General features: G+C 34.6%; 2 protein-coding genes across 4 annotated transcripts; both read right to left on the reverse strand.

The window, feature by feature from the left end:
• Positions 1-145: 145 nt before the first annotated feature.
• Positions 146-10,306, reverse strand: LOC120091856 (endoplasmic reticulum-Golgi intermediate compartment protein 3-like). Its single transcript, XM_039050005.1, has 13 exons — positions 9,910-10,306; positions 9,037-9,110; positions 8,459-8,542; positions 8,220-8,300; positions 5,973-6,053; positions 5,447-5,539; positions 4,166-4,345; positions 3,952-4,019; positions 3,567-3,618; positions 2,916-2,969; positions 2,733-2,825; positions 1,804-1,870; positions 146-566 (listed from the first exon to the last, which is right to left on the reverse strand). Exons 1-13 carry the CDS (start codon positions 10,049-10,051, stop codon positions 475-477), a joined length of 1,161 nt encoding a protein of 386 aa, XP_038905933.1. The 5' UTR covers positions 10,052-10,306; the 3' UTR covers positions 146-474.
• Positions 10,307-11,501: 1,195 nt separating this feature from the next.
• LOC120090386 (pentatricopeptide repeat-containing protein At4g33990) lies at positions 11,502-16,026 on the reverse strand. 3 transcript variants are annotated; one of them, XM_039048012.1, is made up of 3 exons: positions 15,505-16,026; positions 14,801-14,858; positions 11,502-14,264 (listed from the first exon to the last, which is right to left on the reverse strand). In XM_039048012.1, the coding sequence occupies exons 2-3, from the start codon at positions 14,803-14,805 to the stop codon at positions 11,813-11,815; spliced, it is 2,457 nt and encodes an 818-aa protein (XP_038903940.1). In that variant the 5' UTR covers positions 14,806-14,858; positions 15,505-16,026; the 3' UTR covers positions 11,502-11,812. The 3 variants fall into 3 exon arrangements, with proteins under 3 accessions (XP_038903940.1, XP_038903941.1, XP_038903939.1); XM_039048013.1 differs by having other exon boundaries at positions 14,801-14,975; XM_039048011.1 differs by having other exon boundaries at positions 14,801-16,026.
• Between the last annotated feature and the right edge of the window lie 3,498 nt (positions 16,027-19,524).

Below are 19,524 nucleotides of genomic sequence, written 5' to 3' on the forward strand. Positions count from 1 at the left end.
TAAAATAGCTACCAGTGTTCACCCACACATCTCATCATCACCAAATATAGATAAAAAGATTCAAACTTTTAACCTTTTGGCTAAACACAATGAATTTACAACAGAATAATTTACCAAAAAAGGGAAGGAAAAAAACTCAAACCAATTGAAATGATGATGAATCTCAAATTCTCAATCACAACCTCCATTAAAACCCAAGTTATACTTGTATAGTAATTTACAAATTGTCAGAAGGAGATGTGGGTGTAACAGGAACTTCTTGTATCTTACATTAAATTTGTTTTTCCCCCCTTGTGTGGTGATATGTGAAAGAGAACTTGATTTTAACCTCTGTTTGGAAATGAATCTAATTCCATGGAATATAAATACTACTTTCAGAACACCCAAATGATGACAGAATTGTATTTTGATTCTAAAATGAAATTTTGCATCAGCTTGATCAAAACTGGTCTAACGTGAAAGGGAGCTGAGACATCAACCAAATTTTCCGATTTCGACTTTCTTCTTCATTTTTCTTTGACCATGATATATGAATGCATCTACAATTCCTGCAACGCTGAAAATACCTGCAAAACAAAGATCGGACTTTAGTCCTATGGCCGAGGGATTGTACCGGGGTACAATTATGTCGTACCAAATGAAGAGTCTTAAAGATAAATCAAGAAATTTTTTTGAAGAATGAATGTTTTCACTAAACAACAGCGATTCAAATAAAAAAACCCTCACGTCCATCTTGTCAAATTGGCATTTTTTGTACCCAATCTAAAAAAAACACTCATTCTTCCATTGTCTTCTCATGTCAGAAACTTTAGTCCTTCAAGAGTTCATTTGGTTGGCTCTTCATTCATTCGACTATATAATGTATTCTCTACGCCCTTGAAGTGAAAGCCCCCAAATTAAGCTTATATCTTGATCATTAGTCCCTTAAGTTGAAACCAAGGATCTTGTGAGATTGTATTCTCTACGCCCTTGAAGTGTGGTTGAAAAAAAAAAACACCCTTTAGACAATTGTATGGAAGAGGCCATCATTTAGAATTCACTTTCGAAATGACTTCTTAGATACGGTAAAGCAAATCTCTTCAATGGGATGATCATTTTGATTTTTGAAGCCACCAGACTCGATGCATCTGCCTGGTATTCTCTTTCTAAGCTTTATGTTTATTTTTCTATTCAAGATATAAGCTTAATTTGGGGGCTTTCATTTTTTCTGTTTAATTTACCTTTCTTTGGGTATTCTTAGTTCATGGCCTTTTTGGTTACTAGTTCGTATCTTTGTATTTTGAATTTTAGTCTTTTTTCATTATATCAATGAAAAGTTTTGTTTTCTTCTAAAAAGATCACTCTCACAAAGCCATCAACCCCCGTGAGTTTGCTGTGAAATTTTGGAGCTTCATTCTACATTGGTTTGGGCGGTTTACGGTCTTACCAGAGGACCCAAAACAGTTGCTGTACTTAACACTTGAGGGACATCAATTCACGTTATTGGAAAAAACTCAGAAAATTAATAGAGCACTCTGCAGAACCATTTGGCAATAGAGGATTTTCCAAGATAAGGAACTTCTGTATCACAGATTTTCTGAAGCTAACGTTAATCTGGTTGTTTCATGGTGCAAACGCTACCCTTTTCCACTACCATAACTTTTCCTCCATTCCCTCCTATTGGAGAGGTCTTTTATTTTCTCCCCCGTTTGAAATTTCACACTAACAAAAAGATATATGGAGAAAGAAACCACTTGTAAACAAACATATAAATATGCACGTGGTTATACTTGGGTTGGGAAGAGAAAAGAGAGCATATGGTACCTCCAATTATGGCACAAATGTGCGTCATGAAGTGTAAAAATGGAACATGCTCCTCTGTATAGGTCACCTGAACAATGAATAGAAAGAGAAGTCAAACACAGCGCCTTGTGGTTCGCTTCTAAAAGAACTTAAATGACATTTAATTTACAGATATCCTTCGTTTCCTACTTTATTTTTACCCCACTAGAAAACTAAAAAATTCATGTTCTTTTATCATTTCACATAAAGATGACCCATTCAAACATCTAAAAGAACTTAAGGTAATATTTAGGCCCCAACCAATAAATGACTTCGTTTTTAGTTTTCTATCCATAGAATTTATTATCCACTCCACCCCCTAAATATTCAACAACAAAACACATTTTTTAGAACTATTATTAGTTTTTAAAATTTGACAAGGAACAAAAAAATAAATTATTTAACAAGAAATAATTTGTAAACAAGTTCAACTAGAAAAACTAATCAAAGGGGTTGAGCATGGAGTGGAGTTGTAAAATCTAGTGAGCATGGACCCAATGTAACATTTTTTTATGATACAGCGTAAGAAGTTAATAAGGCATAAAATTAATTTTTTTGGTCGTGGGACCCATGAACTCCTTGGACCAAATAAGAAATGGAATTCAAAACTTTTACTCTGAACAACCCCAAAATAGTTGTCTGTCAAAGATAACATTCAGTTACCATATCATATTCGTATGATGTTGATTCATTCAATTATTTATGGTAAAATGGTAAAATCATACTTTCTGATAGTTATTTGAGGTGTTAAAACCCTTCAAACACTTTCGATAATCAAGAAATAAGGTGAACTGGGTAAAAAGTATCTGATTATCATCACCCACCAATGACAGCTGAAGTTCCAATATTACAATAAAGAACAATGTAGTTTTTGTTTTCAGATACATTTCGGATGTAGATATATTACCAACCTTAACAGGAGAAAGGTCATAGTAGAAGAAGACTCCAGGTATAGTCTGAGAACTTCCGAACTCCACACTCTTAAAATGCTCCGTGACAGAGTACTGCACAGAATCATCGATATGAAGTTCGAGGCATCATCCAAGTGAAAATATAACATCCATAAGTCCATCTCCAAGTACTTTCAGTAATACCTGATTTGAATGAACAGTACGGCCTTTGATGTTTGTATATATAGTTGGAACCACCTGCGATTTAGATATATTCAGATTTCTTCCTAACAGCTTATAAGTACCAGAGAGAACATTGCACCTATCTAACCAACAAGGCTCACGTGAATGAATGCTGGTTTAACAAGACGGGCAGATCTAAACTCCACACTCATCATACGATAGTGAATGGACCAGCTTTAAATTGTAAAAGCACTTTCCCAAGCCCCCCTGGCCACGAGAAGTGAATTCATGACTTGTCAATTGTATGACAAGAGGAAACGACTTTATAAAAGGAAAATGGGATACTCACTTATTGTAAATCCTTACCCTCTCTATCATTATATATATATATATAAAGAAACAACTAGAGAAAAAAAATGAAAGAATACAAGGGCAAACCCTCAAATCATCGCATTTAGTCTTAATTCCTACCATTCATTTTTTATTAAAAAATTTGGTACAGAGGTAGATTATGGTGTATCACCGTCCATTAGCATGAAGTCTGATAAGTAAATATGTCAAGTATCCAAACAACATTTATATTCATTTTTTAACAGAAACGGGGTATTAAGATTGTCTATCCCTGAAGCAGGGACACAAAAACCCATTTAAAAAGAGGATTGTGCTTCTTACCTTGACAAAGTATTGGTGCATGACATTCTGTTTATCATATTCCCAATGCACCCTGAATAAGCAACGAAAGCACATCTCTTAGACGGGGTAATTTTGTGAAGTAAAATTGATTTGATTATATGAAGCTTGGAGTTTATGGCATTGAGTATGCACTAGGTTTGAGAGAAAATTTAAATATATATAATATTAATTATATATATATATATATAATATATATTTATCAGATAATTGACTTGAATGATTCTGGCCAGAAAAATATATCTTTAAAAAAACTAGAAATACAAAGTTAAATAAGAAACCGTCATGCTTCAGCTGAAATTATTAATAGTACTAGAATCATTTTTTACAACTTAAAATCTATAGAGGCAGCGGAAAAAATAATTACCCATCAAGGGGATTTACCAAGCCATCATAGTGGTCGCCAAAAGCTAATCTGTTTATCCTGTGACTTACCTGCATCATGTATGTAGAACTTAAAATGTAAGACAGGATGAAAATATATATCAGAGCAAGAAAGAGAGATTGATTATAAACAATGCTTGGGCTATGCATGCCTTCTGCATTGCATGTTTCAAATTTACACAAGTACAAACCCATACATTATAATCGCTCGTTTGTAAAGCAAGCAGCCCAAGAAAATTGAAACTTGACTGATGAAAGCTTTTTCCAGGCACAAAGTGGAAACTTCCAGCTACTTTATTAACTTCAAGAGATCCTTCGATGTTACACCCTTCACCTTCTTCATCCTTTACCTTCTGTATGAAACCTTCTCGTTGGCACTGAAAATAAAAGGCATAAATCTTAATTGGCGACAAAAACTGACTACACCATTCACTTGTAGTATGGAAACAACACAAATAAACAAAGTGCAGAGAGAATCTTCCTCAGTTTCATGCAATGGTTGGGAACACAAAATTAGCAACAAAATTGAATGACTTTAGGAATAAGGGCATTGAAAAAGTTATATATTTGAAAGAGATTGTTGCACATGTAATCCTGTATGGGCATCTATTATCCCTCGACATTTAAAACCAATGCCTCAATCAAAACTCAATATTTATAATTCCAAATTTAATCCCAAAAGGATATACAAACAAGAAATGGATGCAAATAGATGGTGTCTTCCGTTGACAGCAGCACAGTATCCAACTAGAACTCCTTGGGGCTTTCGTCAATTTCACAAATCATAGAAGTTAAAAGCTGAGGACCTTGAAAAGTGACATATCATCATATCGGTGTTGCATTCTGTTTCATGCCTCTTTGTATAAGCATAATGTCAACCCCCTCCACAAAGACGTGCCCCCAACCTTTAACTAATAATAATAAGTAACTTGTGTAAAACTTTCGGTGACTGAAGGCCAATGTCTGATCTCTCTATCTTTTGTACTCTGCCTTTCACTAATTAATTTTTTCCCTAATCAATTTTAATTTATCTAACGAGGATCATAAAAATCAGAACACACTCAAAGAGTCAAGTTTCCAGGAATCAGATACCACAAACGTTAAAGTACCATTTACCAAAAAAAACAAAGTATCGAAGTAACCAAGTTGGATTTGATTAACTTTTTCTTTCTTTTATATTACTCCATCAAACTACAAGTCATATAAACCTTGTACAAAAATGAATGTTGATGTACATTTTTGCCTTGTATAATCTATTATTTCTCTCCATGAAAGTGTGGTTTCTTAAAAATTTAAAAATAAAAAATAAAAAATCAATGGATATAATTCCAACCTCTAAACATTACATTATAAGGAAAAACATGGCATTTTTCCCTTCTTGGTGGGACTGCACTTAGTGATTAGCCACGTGCGTGCCTCCTATAGTTCTATGCAGCATATAATATCCTATAAATGGCAATTATTACAATCTGACGTACCTGGTCTATCAAATCTTGATTGGTAATAGCCCAACCTTTCTTTCTGTATGCTTCACGAACTTCTTCACATGAATTACAACAATCATCATCAGACTGCAAAGAAAAGAAGGGGGAAAAGCCTTCACATTTCTGATACAATTTCAAGAAATATGTGCAATTTTAAAGGAAAAAAATCAAAAGCAGAAAAACTGTAAATGATTTCTACTTCAGCAATATGCCAGTCACTCGTAAACATTACACTTAGGCAAAAGAATACATAAAATTTAAAAAGAATAACAATGCTCTAAGAAACCAAAATGAATAACAAAATTATATGATAGCTTCATACCAATATGAAGTGCTATAAAGCAAAATAAAGCAATGGAAACCAGAAAGGATATCTTTAATAATCATAATTATTATTATTATTTTAAAAAAAAAAAAAAAAAAAACCCTCTTTTTGGCTCCAGAATCATAATCAAAGCTGCACAAAGAATAAAGCGAAACCCACAGAAGTAAACAAAGGATAACAAATGGTCAAAAGTACCTCTTCTGCTCCAAAACATGAACCACAATACGTTTCATTGTGCTCCAGCCTGCCACCATGCCTCTGCAATGGTTTCTCAATCTAGAGAACGAAAAAAACAAAAATGATTATAGGGAAAGAAATACCAATAGCCAAAAGAAATATTAACAGGGAAAAAAGAAAAAGAACAAGTGGTGGAACTTCTAAAATAAGAAACCAACAGAAGAATCCAAGATAAATCATTGTCTCCACGAAGGGAGCTGGTGAGAAATATTACACAAGTCTCATATTTAACTTCTTTGGTCATCCCTAGGCAACCTCAGAACTTGCACTGTATGATCTATTCTAATAAGAAAATCTATATTCGAGATCTTTATCCTATATGATTATTTTTCCATCAGTCATCAGTTCTCCATTATCAATGAATTCATGGAGGAATCTGATTCCTAAATTATATGCTACTCAGAGGGATATTGTGAGGAGATAGAGAACTGGCCTGGGAATTGGAGAACTCGGGATGTATCCTAGCAATTTATGGGGGCTATTTTCAGTAAGGGTCAAAGTATTCCTTGTGAATTGCCAATATGGTATTTGAATTGATTTATCCAGTAGAAGCCTTGGATGTTCGTTTGACTCCGTTCCCATTTCTTACTTTGGCTTCCCCTAGGGAGGTAATCAAAAGTTTGTGGCCGTATGAGATCTGATTATATGCAGAGGAAGTTAGACATATGGAGAGGGTTGCTTCTTTCAAATGGGGGAGGTTGATTTTAGGCTTTTAGCCTAGGTCCTCCTCAACAGCCTGCCCATCTATCTGTTTTCTCTTCTGAAGGCCCCTTGAAAAGTCATCAACTCCATGGGTAACCAAAAAAAATCATCAGGAACTTCATATGGTCTTGGGAGTCTATAAGCTGGGAGCCACTTGGTGAATTGGAGCCTCTCCTCTCTGCCTTTAAAGAGGAAAGGTTCCGTGGGCTCCTTGTTTCACAGAAACAGAAATGGCTAAGGAGATTTAGTACTGAACAGATGCTTTTTGGAGGAGGTGGTTGTAGCTATTTACGGTGATAGAGGGTGGATGATGAAGCAAATAAATGGGAAAGCGGGGGGGTAGACCATGGAAAGATATTGCCAAGAACAGTAAGTGGTTTGTCCTCTTCACTAAGTTTTTGGCAAAGAATGGCCATAGCATCAGATTGTGAGAAGAGGGTTATACGAATGGGGGTGCCTTTGCACTTTGCAGATAGATTCCCAAAAATCATGTTCTGTCCTCCAAAAATGATGCCCCAATCGCTTCGAGTTGGGTTGCTGATCAACAAGATGTGGAACTTCCTGAATAGTTGGGAGGCCCTAGCAACATTTTGGAGAAACTGTAGCTCGAGGATAGCCTTCTGTGGATCTTAGATTCTGGCGGCAGATTTTCCTCAAAATCTGCATTTCTCTCCCTCACCCAATGTTTGCCAAGTCAGGAACTTTCCATCAAGGCATCAATTGAGCTGATATAATTTGGAGGCAAAATATTCCTCAAAAATTGAATTTTTTTCTTGTGGTCTGTGATGTATATAAGTATTAACACAACTGAGAAGCTTCAGAAGAAGTTAACAAATAGGGCATTATGCCTACGGTTTTCTGCCTCTGCGTGGAAGGAAGAGGAGCTGAATCATTACATCATTTACTGCTGCATTGTCCTTTTACTGCTAGAGGGTGGAGTTAAATTCTTAAGGAGCTCGATCTCTCTATGCCTTCAGGATAAAGTAGATAACTGGTTTTTGGAAGCCCGCTGGAGCATGAATTTTAAAGGGAAAACAAAAATTCTGTGGACTTGCTTGGTGAAGGCTACTCTTTGATTGACGTGGAAGGAGAGAAATTCTATAATTTTTAAAACAAGTGGAATATAGAAGCTTCTTTTGTCTATAGTATACAGCATATGGCCTCTTGCTCGAGTTCAAACCACAAAGACTTTTGTAATTACAGTCTTTTCATGATTATTAGAAATTGATGATAGCTTTCCTTAGGGAGAGAGCACCCTCGGCCCCCAGGTATTCCTAGTGTTCTTTTTATTAGAATATATTCATTTCATAATAAAAAAAATAATAAATAATAACAATCAGATTAACTTATCATAATCAGTAAAAAGAAAACATTTGTGTCTGGCCATTTTCATTAAAACTCTGAAACCTCGCATGGTCAATTATGATGAATAATCATAATAAAACAGATAACACAAGAAATAATTTTTTGTCAGCAAAAACCATCAAAATACAGTCTATTAACCTTGGGTGCACCAATGCCATCTGGTCTGGCTTCTATAACCTTTCCATGATAGTCAATTCTTTTCTTGATTATATTATGTCTCTGAAAGCAAACAATGTATCCAAACATAAGAAAATATGAGACTATATTCAAGTATATGGTAAGATAAGATACTAGCCAAGTTACGAGATAGAATGGCAAGATAATATGAAAAAAAAAAAGGGATACAGTGACAAAGTATTAATATTTGCAGCACATACAATATCAAGATGTTGCTCTCCACTGATATCTATGGCATCAAGACTGAGTATAGAACACGGAATTGCAGGAAAACTCAAATCAAACTGCATCAAGAAGAAAAGAATAAGGTTTAAGTCCATAGAACATAGACAATTGAACTAGGTCAAGAGGGACATAAATTGTAATTCACATCTACATCTATACAGTTCATCAATTTTAAAAAATAATCATATGAACCTATTTCAAAAGTGATATTTCACATTTAGGTAAGATGTCGATTAGTTGAACAAGATTGATAAACAATATCCAGACTACAGACAAAGTTCCTCCCAACCCACGGCTACCAGCATTTAAAACAGATATAAACTTGGCAGTTTTCCTCGTTGGAAACTTAAAATGGTTATCAATCGAAACTTCCTCTCCAGCTCTATATTTTAGTTGAACTGCATGAAACTAAAATGTTTCCAAACCTCAACAATAAAAAGGGAATAGATAATGACTTAAGAGCTTTTAAGGGCGAACGTTAAACCTAAAATGTAATGCATAGACACAAAGAAAGAACAATATAGTATCAATGCCTCAAAAAACTCGTAATTACATTTATGTGTAATTTTCCTCCCCTTGATGTATCTACAACAAGCTTTGTCTCGGTTGTAGCATGGAGGTACATTCCTGCAACCACACATCACAAATGATGGTCATAAAAGGCTTGAAAGCAACAGAAAATGTAAAATACCAAATAATAAAAGGCTTAACATATATTTTCAAACTACATAATAGCTGAACAGCCTGAACTATAGGCTCATACGAAAAGAAGGGAAAAAAATGTATGAAGGTTAATGGGAGTCGAATATCATGGGTCAAACCTGATATGATAAACATAGCTTAAATGGAGAATTAATATCTTTCAATACCCAACAAGAAATTGTTGGCCATAGCCCATTAAAGAGTCCATAAAATGTAAATGAATTGCCTGCATAAAAGACCCTTGCCTTGAAAAGCCAAGTTTGGTAATTAGAAAATTGCTGGAATAGGAATACATCCGATACTTGCAATGAGAACTTGGCAACATTGATGTCACTTGGGGGAGGTGAATAAATCAGGGCATTTTAGTGAGCAACAGTACTCATACGTCTGAAGTTGCATGACTCTTAAAGAACCCGTAGAATGTAGTGTTCCAAGTTACATATGAATGAGGTCCTGTACTTTTTTTTTTTTTCAATCTTAAAAGGTTTTCCACATTAAAACTTCTTTTGCCTGCTGAACAGCCATGAAAGACAAAGAGGAAAGGCAAATCGCATAACAGTAAAAACAACAACATCAAATTGCATCGTCCCATAACTTTCAGATATAAAAACAAATTCAAACTAAAATCAAACCCATTAATCAGATAACCGAAGGAGGGTAGACAATACTTTCAGAAAATTTAAAAAATAATAATAATAATAAAAGAAAGAACAACAGAACATACTTAGCTCAGAGAAGAAGAGGAAGAGCATGATAAAGGAGGAAGCGAGGGTGATTAAACCACCAGAAAAGGTGCGCCTATAGAAATCTTCATTGATTTTAGGGTAGGCATCCAAATTGCGGAGCTTGTTGAAGACGGCATCCATGGATTGAAGGAAGAAAAGCAAGGAACTTTGAAGATTGAAGGCTTCGGAATGCGAATTCCGAACAAATCAGAAGAAGAGTAACATATATAGAAATTGATTTGACTAAATCAAGAAATGTAGGAATGGCGGAATAGTCGGTAATTGCATAGATTTGCGGTACGCGATTTGAGCTTCGGTGTAGATTTGGGTTGCTTCGCCGTATACGGTGAACATACGGAATCCATTCTGAACTTTGTGTTTTACCAAACGACGACGTTTTCTTCCCTATCCATTGATTTCATGATTCATTTAAGATTTGCATTTTTAACTCTATTTTTTTATTAAATAATCACATTTTCGCCTTTAACTTAATTTTTAATTTGAAAAATAAAAAGAACTATAATTGATTAAGTTTCTCTCATTTTTTCAACACAATTAGAAGATGTGTCATTGCCAACTGAGCTATCCTTTTTGGTTGTGTTTACATTATTTTGTTACATAAATATTGTGTTTTGAAAATTCTAATATAAAATCATTTTAGTCCAATTGACTCCATCTTTATTTTTTTGTTTTTAGTACATTCATTTTTAAAAGTTAAAAGATTATGAGAGGTGAATTTTCAAAAATAGAAAAATAAAGAAATTATTTATATTATAAATCTATCGATGTCTATCTATATATATTTTTTTTTTTACTATTTCTATAAATAGTTTGATATTTTTCTATGCGTGAAAATTTCCCATTATGAAAACTATATATAAATATTTTCAAAACTATATATAGTTAATCTTGTTTTTTCTTTAAAAAAATAGATTTAAAAGCTCCGCTAAATAATCATTTAGGTCATATTTGATAATCATTTCGTTTTTTGTTTTTGTTTTTTAAAATTAAGTCTATTTCCTCTCCATTTCTTACCCTATTTCCTCTTCATTTCTTACCATGATTTGCATTTTTACTAAGTATAATGGTTGAATTCTTAAAAAAACATAATGAAATTTGGAGGTAAAAGTAATATCTATAAACTTAATTTTCAAAAGCAAAAACAAAAAACGAAATAATTGTCAAAAGAAGCCTTAGTTTCTTTGTTTTTGAAAATTGTGTTTTTGTGACACAATTTATTGATCATGATCTTCATATTTTTTTATGTAAACGCATGAATCCTTAGCAAAATTCCAAATGCAATTTTTTTAAAATTATTATTTTTAGTTATCAAATTTTAACTTGGATTTTTGAAACACTCTTAAAATATAAATAACAAAATACACAAATCAAATATATGAAAGTGGTTATTATAAGTTTAATTTTTTTTTAAAAAAAACAAACAAACAAAAAATAAAATGATTATTAAACCAGCCAAAGAATCTACTTTTAGTATTAAAATTTTGATTAAGATTGTAAATGAAATTATCGAAATTTAAAGGAGTGTATAGGGCAGATATTAATTAAAAAAGAACATAAACAAAACATATTAATGCAGAATTGAAACATCATCTTCACCCAATCATTTCCATTTTCTTTACAGCATTTCCATTTTTACCAAAAATACATAGTGAATGGAGGAGGAATACAAAGAAAATAACCTGAGTGACAATTGGACTCCTAATATTCACTTTAAATTATAGAACACTGAAGTAAATTGTGTTAGAACTTAGAACTGGATCACCTCAAATACAAGTTGCCAAAACTTGAAAGCAAAACTTTGCTCTATGTGCCCATACATGTTTCCCTAACATAAAAATGAATAAACTGAATCTTGTATATTGTATGTTCTTTCTGAAAATGTCACCAATAATCACCACAGGAACAAACTCCATCTTTGAAATGATGAAATCGGTTCGAATCTCTTACAATGATCTCTCTTTCAGTAATTTTAGATATGAACTTAGTAGCGTTATGGCAGTCTCCACAAACCCGCAAGTTTTTGAAGATCTGAAGAGTTGTTTTTGGCGGCGTACTGATAATCCCAAATGCCATCGCTAATCGCTCACTATGGCTTGTAAGAATGTTTTCTTTTTCATCATCCTCCACATCCTGCAACACAAAATTATAGTCTGGAACATAACCAAGACCCTTCATTTTAGCAGTTAGATTCCTCAATTCATTGTATATCTCCTCACATTTTGGATGTGTTTGATTGCCAGTGTAAAAGACATCAATTTTCTTATCTACTTCAATTGAACTCCACCCAGGAGTCTTCTTCAATCCCCTGTCTCGAGCTAACGATCGCACTTCATTGACTCCTTCCCACTGGCCGTGTTTAGCATAAATATTCGATAACAAAACGTAGTAGCCAACATTTTCTGATTCAACCTCCAACAAATGATCTGAGATAGTTCTGACCAACTCCACATTCTCATGTATCCTACAAGCACCAAGAAGTGCACCCCACACAGAAGCATCAGGTCGTATCGGCATATTTTTTACAAAATTATAAGCTTTTTCGAGATCGCCAGCCCTACCGAACAAATCTACCATGCAACCATAATGCTTCAAGCCAGGCTTTATCCCATGAGTCTTTTCCATCAATTGGAAGCACCACTGACCCTCATCAACCAAACCTGAATGGCTACAAGCAGATAACAAAGATACAAAAGTGATATGGTCTGGCTTCACTCCTTCACTTTGCATTTCCCTAAATAACTCTACAGCTTTTAAACCGTATCCATGGAGTCCGTGACAAGATATGATAGCATTCCAAGAAACCGAACTTTTATGTGGTACTTCATAAAATAAAGACAGTGCATCAGCTAATCTTCCACATTTTCCATACATATCAATAAGACAAGTACCTACAAAGATGTCAAAGTAGAGAAAAAATTTTATCAGCTGACCATGTGTTTTCATCCCTTGTTTTAAGGCTCCTATCTGGGAGTGTGCTGTAAGAATGCTCACCCAAGTGCCTTGGTTAGGAACTGCATCGCTATAATCTTTCATCGAATGATACACATCGATTGCCTTGTTTGCTAACCCATTTTGAGAATATCCTGTTATCAAAGTATTCCATGAGACCACATCTTTGACGGGAAGTCCTTCAAAAACTTTTCGTGCTGAATCTATAAAACCCAACTTTGCATACATGTCTATAATTGCATTACCAATGACAACATCATGTAGAAACCAACCTCTCCTTGTAACAAATCCATGAATAGACCTACTACTTAAAAAATTGCCAAGTTCAGCAGCAACAGAAGCCAAACTCACAAGTGTCAATAAGTCGGGTACAACCCCGATAGAATGCATCTTATTATACACCCCAAGAGCTACCACTGGTTCTTTATTCTGCTCAAATGCAGCAATCAAAGAGTTCCAAGATACAATATCCCTAACTTCCATTTGATTGAAAATGGTTTCCGCACTCCTCAATTCACCAAATTTGGCATACATGTTTATCAATGCATTACGTACAAACAAGTCAAATTCCAACCCGAGCTTGATGGCATAGACATGAATTAGGACGCCGCTTATTATATCATCCAACTGTGCACAAATAGGAAGTAAAGTTGAGATTGTTACAGAATCCATAGTTACACTCTTGAATCGCATCTCATCAAAGACTTCTAATGCTTCTACAACTTTACCATTAAGATAAAACCCTGAAATCATCGCATTCCAAGTACCAATATCTCGAATCATCATGTTATCAAACAAGTTACGAGCTAAACTGACAAAGCCAAACCTAGAATAAAAATGGACTAAAGAAGCCGCAATAAATACATCACATTCAAAACCCAATTTTAGAACCAAGCAATGTATCTTCTTCCCATCATCTAGTTTTCCACATGCCCTTATAACAGGTGGAAATGTGTAATAATCAGGCTGAAGGATGGAAGTTGACAAAAATTTGTAGAAACAATCTACAGCTTCATGGAAGCGACCGATTCGAGCATATGCAGATATCATGGAATTCCATGTGTAGACATCTTTTGTCTGAATTTGGTCAAAAGTATGGCAAGCAAATGATATGTCACCAAGAAAAGCATAGAGATTGACGAGTTTAGCAGAAAGAAAGATGTTCTGGGCCTTCCCAGACACCACAAGTAGTGCATGGAGTCGCTGGGCATGGTGTACTTTTGTGCAGAAAAGGAACAGTCGGTTGAAATCGATCTCCCTTTTCTCATTTTCAACTCCATCCAAGTAATACTTGGGAGCAGTTGTAGTCGCTGAATACAGAGAACAACAAGTTTGGAATGAAGGCCTGAACAAAGAAACCCGTCGCCATTTACATAGCAAAAATCTGAGAACAATACAAAAAGAAAGATATTTTTTTGTCAATAACTTTCAGTAATTGACAAACAACTATCTTGAATCAAAGCAGGATAGGGAAAAAACAAACAAATAAACAAAAAACTGTTGTAAACAATGTTAAGGATCAAGAAGTAAAGATGATTCATAGATTCCATAAAAATAGACACCTTGCTATATGTAATCTTAATTTTAATGCCCCCAATAACATTCCTAATTCTATCCTAATAGCATTCCTGTCAATCTTTTGTCTGGACAGTTTCTTACCCTCCCAATTTTGGTTCTAAGAATCCATAATCAATAACCACAAAGGCAAAAAGAAAAGGTTGAAGTCGATGCACAGAAACATAAGAGATAAAAGTAATTACAATATAAAATGTTGAAAAACAAAACACATCCTTATTAGTTTTCACAACCAATGTCAACAACAGGTTTATCCATGCTTAAACATGTTGAATTGAAACAGGAATTCGCAACATAGAAGTTAAATAACCAAAAGAGCATACACACATATAGAGAGATGTATACCTCATACCGAGACTGATAGTTCTTTATGTAGTGGGGTCTTGTTCACCAAATTTGTATCCTAAAACCAAGTAATAGACCAAAAAAAAAAAAGTCTGATGCATATCCAATGCCCCGTTTTTAAGAATGTTGTTTATAAGAAAGTTAATGCCACTTCAACCTACAAGCCTCCTTCACTCTGAAAAAAAAACAAAAGCTACTACAAAGCTACGAATGACCACCAAACAACAAAAGACTAACAAAGGGCAAACTGAAAACTCTTTAATGATGCACGAACTAAAATTCCGAGTAAAATTGTAACTAGTTTCTCGTAAGCAATTTTTTTACCACTGTTTCCATTTTAATAAGGAAACCTTTGAATTTCTAGTGAAATTGTAATTAGTTTCTCGTAAGCAATTTCTTTACCATGGTTTCCATTTTAATAAGGAAACCTTTGAATTCCTAGTGAAAGTCCAATACACAAACAGTTTTTAAAAACTACTTTTTTTTCCAGTTTTTAAAAATTACTTGTTTTCAAGTTTTCAAAACTTGGCTTGGATTAGAAAGCCTAGGTAAACTCATAGATTAAAGTAGTGTAACCATGGTTATTAAACGGGACCTTAAAATCGCATTGAAATCTACACAGAGCTATAACATATCTCCAGACCACTATAGAGCATTCCCACAAAATCCCACAAATGTTTCATAGAGTTGATTTTAAGGCATACCGGAATTTGACAACAAAGATCGGTGTTTAATCATATCAACACCATAAACACGACTTGATCGAAAAGGGTCTCTTTCTTTCTCCTCGACCACCCGTTCTTCGACCTCGCCTGAGTTATTCCAATGGCTGAAACCTTGCAACTTCAAATATAAAGCTCCACAGCCCGTACTTTCTCGCATTATAATAAACCCCATGAAATTCCTTTCAAGAATCTAAGTTGCATGGATACCTTACTCGCAAAAAAGTTCAGAGATTGCTGAGTGAATCCTCGACTCTAGCTGATACATAAGAGCTCACTCGAAGGAATACAGGGGAGGGCAAAAGGCAAAGTAAAATACAAATTTTGGGTTTGGGTTGATGTTGGGTAAAATCACACAGAAAAATGTGGTTGAAATTGGAAGGATTTAAGTTGTAAGAAGGAGAAGGGAGGGATTGAGTGCAGCAGAGGCGCGAAGAAGACAACAGAGGAAGGAGGGATGCTAATTGGGATCAAATTGCAGATGCAATAAATTAAGATGGAAAAAAGGGAAAATGAGAAAACGACCTAGGGTTTTTCCTTAAAAAAATATAATTAATTAATTATTATTAGTATTATTTTGAGATTTTTTTAGTAATTTTTTTTAAGAATTAGATAGGTATAAACTAACTAGAGTACGATACAAATGCATTCTCACAAATAGGAGGAGAGAACCAAACAGGCAAACTAAAAAAACCTACCAACTTCTTTGGACAAGGAAGAAGAGAAATTTACCAAACTAGTCCTAGAAGTAGAGGAAGGCACTGCCACACGAGCAAGACAATGTGTCGCTCCATTCATCGATCTTGGACACCAGGTGAAGGACACAACTCGGACAACATCGACAAGATTAGCGCAGTCAAGCTCCACAATCGAAGGGAGAAAAGAACCACCGCTAACCAGGAAGAAGAGGAATCGCCCTAGATTTAAAGAAATGTTAACAACAAATTTTATTTTACTTTTGAAAAATGGCAAAAGATTTAGGTCACGTTTTACCCAAATGAAAACATAATAAATCGGTTATAATATAAAAAGTGGGTCTCATTTGATTACCCATGGTGTTATTTACTTGTGTTCTGCACTCGTTTGACATCTGGGGCCACTTCCAAATTTGTAATAAAAGATACAAAATGATTGACAAGTGGATGGTGTTTAACCCAGTTGCGTCTAGACATTACGTTTTATTGTTACCATTACGGTTACCATTATTATAGTTGTTACAACATGAGAATTATGAATTTTGACATCTTTCTGATATCGTACCATTACTATTACCGTTTGACCCTTAGAGGTAACGATAGTGGTAATAGTACCAGTAAATGTGACAAAGTTCATAATTCTAAGTAATTGTGATAAAAAGCAATCCAATTACATTTGCAATTATGACCCATTACAATTGATCTATCAATGAAATTCCATCACGATTACACTAATTTTCATTATAGATTGGCAAACATGGCCTTGTTATAAAAATAGTCATGGTTTTTTAATATTAAATTAAATCTACTAAATGACTAAAATATCCAAATATAACATGCGTATTTTAAATTTCAAACAAATAAAATCAATTATTTCAAATCTCAAATTAAAATTAAACTTTAAAACAAGATCAGTGGGTTTGAATATCAAATTAAAACGGTCAAAATGAGCATCATTCAATTAGATTTTACTATCAACTTCGAAGTTAGAGGTTGATTCCCCCCAGCCCACATATTGTCAAAAAATTGTGTCAAATTAAAGTTAAATTTTAAAACAATATACTATAAAATCTTTAGAAAAAAGTATAAATTAATTTTCATGTGTAGAATTATCGTGTTTAAAAAAAAAACATATAAATTGATAAATACATTTGGGAAAAAAATATTTTGGAAGAATTGCACAGAGGGCCCTGGGGGAATTTTGTATGGTTGACCCAAAATCTGTGGCCCAAATGAAATTTGGCCTCTTCCCGAATTGTTTTCAATGATATATGGCATTTTGCTTGTGTCAGTGGCATGTGAATTTACAGTATCACCCTCGCAGAAGAGATGGACAGGCATCTATGCATACCACTCTCGCTTCTCGCTCTCGGTTCTCTACTCAGACTTTGGTTCTTGTTCTCGTTCCACTTCAATCAAATATTTTGAGTTTTTATCCATCACTCGCTCTCGGTTCTTGTATACACTTCTTGTCTCTCGATCTTGCCTCTCATCAACACAAACTCAACCATTAAAATAAATTTCAAAAGTGTGATGGTGTATATAGTTCGACGGACCCCACTGGCTCTCTCTCTCTTTCTCTCTCGATTCTCATTTCTCTCACTATTTTTCTCTTGACGAACGCCTACCATATGATCGATCGACGGTTTGCGTTGCTCCCTCATAATTTCAAAAGTTCATCTCCAAAGGCAATGCCTTTATTTCTATTTCGTCTTCTTTTGTTTCGGTTGGAATTTTTGTTTCCGATTTTCACATTTAAGGTTTCTTTTTCTGTTGCATGCCCTGATGTTGAGGTCTATAGAATGTTGTAGTGTTTGAATTGTATGATAGATAAGGACGAAAGGGACAAAGAGGATAGAATAAAACGAAAAACGAGTGTAGGAAACGTGAGAAAGAAACAATACCTGTAGGAAATAATTGAGACTGAGTTGTTATGTAATGTTGAGGGTTATAGGGTGTTGTCGATGGATTATCTAGAATCGATATGCTAGAGTCAAGTTAGGGTTTCGATAATCAAGAGTCGTGTGAAATAAGAGAAACCATAGAAAGAGAATCGAGAGAGGTAACTGAGAACAAGAATGAGAATCGAGAGGCACGTACGAGAGAGAGACTACAAGAGATGTAAACGAGAGCGAGTGACGAGAGAGAGAAACGAGAGTTTTTTTATAGAATGCTATATTTTGATATCTCTATTTTTTCCTTCCTCTAATTCTGTTTCTTACTTGCACTGGTAGATGGAAAACTTCAAGATTGGTCCTGAAGACCATTTTTCTGCCCAATCTATGTTTGTCATCTCATATTGAGGTTGTGAACCCGTTAATCAAATAAAAGCTTACTGATAGGCAGCTCCACATGTTTAGGAGGACTGTTTTTGGTAGGTTTATGGACATAAACATAGTCTTCAATTAACCCTTAGTCCACTGCATCCTACTGAGGGAGGTGCACCGGAGGGTGGTGGTGATGAGCCCATGTACTTTGGCATGAATGGACATACTATAAAGTTCTCCAAGGATTAGTTCCTATTGGTGACTAGATTATGGAGGTCACCTGTGATTGTTCCTTGTACCGTTAAAGTGACAAAGTGGTCATTTCAAACGAAGTATTTCCAAAATATACGCAATCGGAAGACCCACCCGACCACCTTTAAATAACATTATAAGGGACTACAGTTTGAGAATGACCTAGATGCAATGAAGGTCAGTCTTGTCTACATGTATGGACTTGGGTTGATAGGCAATGATAAGACAAAGAGTAACCTCTTGTGCTCGCTTCTCGCTTTCGACTCCCAATCTCAGATCGGGCTCTCACTTCTCGCTAACGCTCCCCGTACCCTCGTATTATACTCTCATTTGTCGTTGTTGTGCCTTGCTCTTAGTCATTAACATTATAGCTAAACTATCTCTATCTTGTGTCACCCTCTTGGTACTTGTGTTAACAATGTAGACACCAAAAAAAATCATTACGTTAACAATGTATAAAAGAAGGATTGCACATGTGAAGACCTACTTGGCATTTGAAGCTAAACTACTATAATATCAATTTTGTACTTCTTGTTGATCATTTTTCACAGTTAGGTTGTATAGATTTTTCACAAATTTTGGATATGAGGTTTTCTCTTTGGTTTGAAAATCTTGTGTTTGGTTTAATTTCTAAAGTTAACCAAATCGAAATTTGTTAAACAATTTATTAATATTTTACTCAAATTGATTTGAATGGAATGAGTGCATTTTCATATTGATTGATGTGCAGTGCGCATTAATTATCAAAAAAGTACTGACAGTGAGCGAGACACAAGAAGGGTATAAGA

Source organism: Benincasa hispida, chromosome 11, assembly GCF_009727055.1.
Source record: "Benincasa hispida cultivar B227 chromosome 11, ASM972705v1, whole genome shotgun sequence".
Lineage (NCBI taxonomy): Eukaryota > Viridiplantae > Streptophyta > Magnoliopsida > Cucurbitales > Cucurbitaceae > Benincasa > Benincasa hispida.

What these genes read in the sequence shown, in the direction of transcription:
- LOC120091856 (XM_039050005.1), bottom strand. Translation starts at nt 10,051, where the DNA reads ATGGATGCCGTCTTCAACAAGCTCCGCAATTTGGATGCCTACCCTAAA. An exon ending in GAGGAAAATTACACATAAAT is followed by an intron (nt 8,543 to 9,036) that starts GTAATTACGAGT and finishes TTCTTGATGCAG; the next exon opens with TTTGATTTGAGTTTTCCTGC. An exon ending in ATCAAGATTTGATAGACCAG is followed by an intron (nt 4,346 to 5,446) that starts GTACGTCAGATT and finishes TTTTATTTTCAG; the next exon opens with TGCCAACGAGAAGGTTTCAT.